General features: G+C 35.7%; 1 protein-coding gene across 2 annotated transcripts; it reads left to right on the forward strand.

Moving 5' to 3' along the window:
- The first annotated feature begins 367 nt into the window (after positions 1–367).
- On the forward strand, positions 368–4,526 carry LOC107798681 (protein yippee-like). 2 transcript variants are annotated; one of them, XM_016621707.2, is made up of 6 exons: positions 368–489; positions 655–768; positions 3,269–3,312; positions 3,594–3,702; positions 3,804–3,859; positions 4,198–4,526. In XM_016621707.2, the coding sequence occupies exons 2-6, from the start codon at positions 673–675 to the stop codon at positions 4,280–4,282; spliced, it is 390 nt and encodes a 129-aa protein (XP_016477193.1). In that variant the 5' UTR covers positions 368–489; positions 655–672; the 3' UTR covers positions 4,283–4,526. The 2 variants fall into 2 exon arrangements, with proteins under 2 accessions (XP_016477193.1, XP_016477194.1); XM_016621708.2 differs by having other exon boundaries at positions 428–489; positions 663–768.
- Positions 4,527–5,310: the final 784 nt, after the last annotated feature.

Here is a 5,310-nt window from a genome sequence, read left to right on the forward strand (position 1 = left end):
TTTTCCAAAATTTTCACTTCAAAACACTCGCAAAAATTCAAAAACAGCTCCAAATTGTATTTATATCCAAACACAACTCTAATTTTTAAATAACATTTTCAACTTGAAAAAATATTTTACTTTTTCCGAAATTTTACAATTATTATGTCCAAACGCCCGCTTAGTTCTTTTGACAGTGAAGTTGAAATATGGGGGTTATTTATCAGCCATTGCAAATTAAAGACGCAGTTGGAGTTAAGGAACGGATAAAAATCGTTCAAAAATGGTAATTAGGGAAATAGGTGGACCATTTTCGTCGTTTTCTCATCATGCAAATTATAAAGAAAAAGCAAAAAAGAAAAAAAAGGAGTTAAATTCCTATTGGACAGTGGGCTTAGTATAATTTTCTATGCAGTCCCTCCACAGGTATAAATAGGTAAAAATAACACAAGGCTCAACCGTTCTGGGTGGCTTACTTGTTTTCTACTTCCAAAACTCTGCTGCAAAAAGGTAACATCAATTGTCATCTGGTGTTAATCTTTTTCTGTTTTTGTACATTGTATTATAGTGGGTCACGATCGATTGTTCCTTGATTCTTGTTTTGTTTTTTCAATCTGAGCTTTTCTTGATTTTGCTGATAAAACTATCTCTCCTTTTTTTATGTGTTTTTTCAAGGGGTATAGTTTGAAGAAGATGGGTAGACTTTTTGTGATCAGTCTTGAAGGAAACATCTATAGATGCAAGCACTGTCACACCCATTTTGCTCTTCTTGATCACCTTATTTCTAGGGTATATATCCTTTTTATCTATTTATCTACATAGTCCATGATTGGCTTGTGTTGTTTGTGTTGTACTACTTTACACTTGTAGGCTTGTGATTCTGTAGTATCCAACCCTTAGGATCAACTGCTAACGGGCTCGCCCCTTTACCTTTCTTCATTTAAATACTAGGCTTAGTTCTTTGTGGAATCCTTATTTGATTCTTACATTGTGGGTTTTGTTTTGGATTTATTAGTTTCTTTTCATTGGCTTAGAAATCCATCTGGGGCTAACCCTTAGGACCAACTGTGCCCTTCAAAACTCGGGGATAATGAGTCCGCTCCAGTACGCTTCTCCATTTATATACCAGGCTTAGTTCTTTGATGAGTTCGTTTTGATGGGTTTTGTTTTGAATGTATTAGTTTTTTCTTGTTTGTTTTTGTGTTCTTTATACAATTGACATTTATCTTAGGCTTGAAGGAAAATGATTATAACATTTATATCCTTCCTTTTTATTGTTAGGTCTAAGTACCAAACTAGTTGGGGTCGACAATGTTGATCATATGTAATCCAGATGATCATCTTATTGATTAATGTTTCACTGATTTAACCAGATCGTCAAACTACTGTAATCCTCCTCTTTTATCCGCTTTTGAAATAGACTATAGTTTGTACATAGGCAGAGGTTTTTCCTTTTTACAACTTTTGGTTGGTTTATTTGCAATGTCAAGTTGTTACTTTTCCGCTAGAAGGAATTTTCCTCTTTATCCTGTTTTAGGACTAACTATACGTTCTGCATAGGCTGAGTTCTTCCTTTTTATAACTTTGGGTTGGTTAATGTGTGACGGTCAACTCGTTACTTTTGTGCTAGAAGGGAATAACGGTGTTTAATCTGTACTGCAAGTTCCATACTGCCTAATGAGCTGCATGAAACTTGGTACATGATTGCAAACGGAGAACGAATTTAATTCTCTAACTCGGTATATCTTTTCCACCTGGAACTCTCAAAATGAAAAAAGAAAAAGAAATTGTATCTACACAGGGCACAAGGTGTGGACTGGGGAAAAATGTTGGCTGAACATGGTCCAGGTTGAAGGCCAGCAGGTGCCCATGGCCGTGCCTATTCTTTTAATCAGTGGATTATATGGTGGCTGAGGGTGTGGAACTGCTGCGATCAAGATCTTTAGGTCTCTAGGGTGGGAGGAACAGTGATAATCGCTGCACTCATCCCTGTCCTCTAAGTAGCATTCAATTTTTTGGGGAGTGCATAAATACTTCTATGGTCCACTTGTCTGCTGTATCTAATTACTCCCGTGGTTGTGGCATCCTAGTGCCTTGAGTTTTGGAGGGGTTCTAAGCTACTCCTTATCCTAGTGCCTTGAGTTTTCAGGTGGTTCATAAAATTGTCCTCTAAATCAGCCTCTTCTTGTAACAGGCGTGTATGGTTGTCAGTTTCGTGGAGAATTGATCATCCATCTTTGTGGTTTCTCCATTATTTGTTCGGTGTTTGAAATTGTGTACAATTGTGCCTTCTTTACTTTTATTATGTGTTTTTACCAAATCCTTTTATCTCTGCTTAGTGTGGGCCTTAATTATCTTAACTTATCCTAGTAGCCAGGTTATCCCTACTGTCCAAATTTACATAGCACTTTTCTATTTTGGTACGTCCAACATATTTTAAACCACTCTACGAATAATATTATTCTACACAACTGTCGCAATTGATGTAGATAAGTTCCAACTTTCACAATTTTCAAGATTCAAATTCATTCACCTATTCAAATATTAAAGTTTGGGTGACGTTTTCTCTACCAAGGTGATACCTTTTTCTACTATCAATGTAATGCAAAGTCCAATTAACATCTTAAATTCTATATCCAGTCAAACTCTGCACAACCATATTAGATGGTTGGAGGGATTATTTACTTTTGAATTCCAAAAACTCCTAATGTGCATGCTATTTGTAGATACCTTTCTTTCACTTTGAATTGATAGATAGAAAAAATGATGTTCAGCAGGATTTTGTTTTACGTAGAACAAGCATCAAGGAAGATGAAAACTATGTAATAGAAAGTTGGGTGGTGCACATGAAGTCTGTGTTGTGGTGTCAAATTGGGACTGGACATAATGGACTTTCATCGCAAGTGTTTCTTATTTAGTGTTTTCCTCTTGAGTTTGGACGTACAACTTTGAATGGTTTAACTTCTGGCTTAAATATAGGAGCAATCGGTAAATATGTTCTTAATCTATCATACACTGCACCTGTTGGATGATATATGACCTTTGCTTCAGTATATGTGTCCAGTGAGACTGAAACTGCTTCATTAGACATACCAACCTCGTTTTCTTTTTCTTTATGTTAAGTAGGCATATCTGCTATTTCATATTAAAGTGTTATCACTCAGCCTCAGCGGACTTGACTATTTGGAAACTTCTGGTTTATACAACTATGTTTTCTGTGTGGATTAGCTATTTTGTGACAACGGCACATGCATATGTATCCTAACCGGCTTTTCACCGTTTTTTCCAGTCATTCCAATGCAAGCATGGGAAGGCTTACCTCTTTGATCGAGTGTAAGTGTTCAATATAACCTGCCATTTCAGATGGATTTTCTATAAATAGGTGTAAATACTTCCCCATTACTTTAATTATTTCTTCTCTCTGCTGGGATTTTGCGGTAAGTATTTGACTTCCTGGAATGTCTTATCCCGTCTCAACAAGAAAACCAAACTAACATATCTTGGATGCTATTTTGCGGAATGTCAGAAAATGTGCCTAGCCACTATATCCTATAGTTCATGCTTTCCGCTTACGAGAGTGTACATTATGTTCTGCTCCTTTATTGGCATCGCAGTGTGAATGTTACTCTTGGAGAGAAAGAAGAGCGGGCAATGCTGACTGGAATGCACACTGTTGTTGACATATTCTGTGTGGGATGTGGCTCTATTGTGGGGTGGAAATATGTGAGTCTCCTTTTCACTATTTCACGACTCTGTATTAGTTCTTCACTTTTTATGTCTAGCTAGCACGATTTGTTGTACCAACAGCGCTTGAATAATTTCAGGAAGCTGCAGAGCAGAAAAGCCAAAAGTACAAGGAAGGGAAATTCATCCTTGAGAGGTATCATCGTGTTTCTTTCGCATTTCAGTTTGGTGTTTAATCATGTCACAATCTTAACCTTTTGTCATACACAATATTTCACTTCAGTATCTGCAGATAATGGTTTGACGATCAATATCTGCAAATATTGAAAACTTGTTTGAGGAGTATTTCCAGTGAAATAACGGGTTTTTCTCACAAAACGATAATTGTTTTCTTAAGTGAAATTCATGTTTGAACACAAATTCAACATCCAATTACTCCTTTTCAACTTCAACTTCAAATACGTTTTTTTTTTAACTTCAACCAAATATCATCCAAATGCCTTGATTTACTTTTTGGTTCATCCTGTTAAGTAGGTTTAAGGTCTTGGGTCCAGATGGAAGCAGCTATTCATTAAGTCAAGACGCTCAACTTGGAGGAAGTGATACAGATGAACCTTAGAGTAATCAAGTATCTGTTTCAACTGTACATGCCCTCAACTTCCTGCACTCGTCGACACAAGCAATCTCAAATTGCTTTTAGTACAGATACCTTTTAGTATCTAATATAGACAAGTTTTGCCAGGATTATTTTAGAATGATCAAATACTTTGACTTGCTTTGATAGGAATCTGATATTTAGCATTGGATTGGCGTCAGTGACTATGAAGATTTTCAGTATTCTGCTGAAGCATTTTCTTCCTTTCCTTTGAAAGTTTGGTCTAACTTTTCTAGTTACATTCATGGATAAGGAGAGCGATAATGAACTTTTATGTTATGTACATAATTTCTATCTTATATTGCAATTATATTGGCCAACTTTGAACTTCAGCATATCCTGAAAAAAACAAGTATTTGTGACTTGTGATATATTTCACCAGCTTATGAGCATTGTAAGTGGAGTTATGGAGTGCTTACAAAGTTCTTGGTGATAATACTAGGTGAATCATGAGGTCTTAGGTTCAAATCTTAGCGGAGGCAAGATACACTAGGTGAATTCTTCTCATCTGTCTAAGCCTTAGTTGCAGAGTTGCCTGGTACTTATATTGGTGGGAAGTAGCAGGTACCCGATGGAATAGTTGAGATGCACACAAGCTATCCCGGGAAAAAAAAGTTGGTGGGAGAAAATATGTAATGAGGTTGTTCAACAATATGCTTGTTTGGCTTCAAAGTGCCTAAAGTTGATGAGAATTTTTTTATTATACATATTAAATAGATTGTAAAAGTAAAAGTTCTTGCATGAGGAAGGTTGTTTGAACTAACTAACAAATTCTAGCATCACAAATGCATTGTTTCCCTAAAAACAACTATAATAGTTTTCTAGAATAAATGCGATTCCATTTCAAATACAATTGTTTCCACACTTTAACAATTACAAAAAACGTGCTTGAAAACAAGTTTTCAAAACCATAATCAAATAAAAGCTAAAAAAAGAAAAAAGAAAATTGTTTTTGTTATAAAATAAAGACTAAAAGTAAATAAACCATAGAC

This window comes from Nicotiana tabacum, chromosome 2 (genome assembly GCF_000715075.1).
Source record: "Nicotiana tabacum cultivar K326 chromosome 2, ASM71507v2, whole genome shotgun sequence".
Taxonomy (NCBI): domain Eukaryota; kingdom Viridiplantae; phylum Streptophyta; class Magnoliopsida; order Solanales; family Solanaceae; genus Nicotiana; species Nicotiana tabacum.

Bases quoted from the DNA above. Each gene is read 5' to 3' on its own strand.
- LOC107798681 (XM_016621707.2), top strand. From the start codon at position 673: ATGGGTAGACTTTTTGTGATCAGTCTTGAAGGAAACATCTATAGATGC. The intron at 769-3,268 runs GTATATATCCTT...CGTTTTTTCCAG, and splicing joins TTGATCACCTTATTTCTAGG to TCATTCCAATGCAAGCATGG. The intron at 3,313-3,593 runs GTAAGTGTTCAA...TTGGCATCGCAG, and splicing joins GCTTACCTCTTTGATCGAGT to TGTGAATGTTACTCTTGGAG.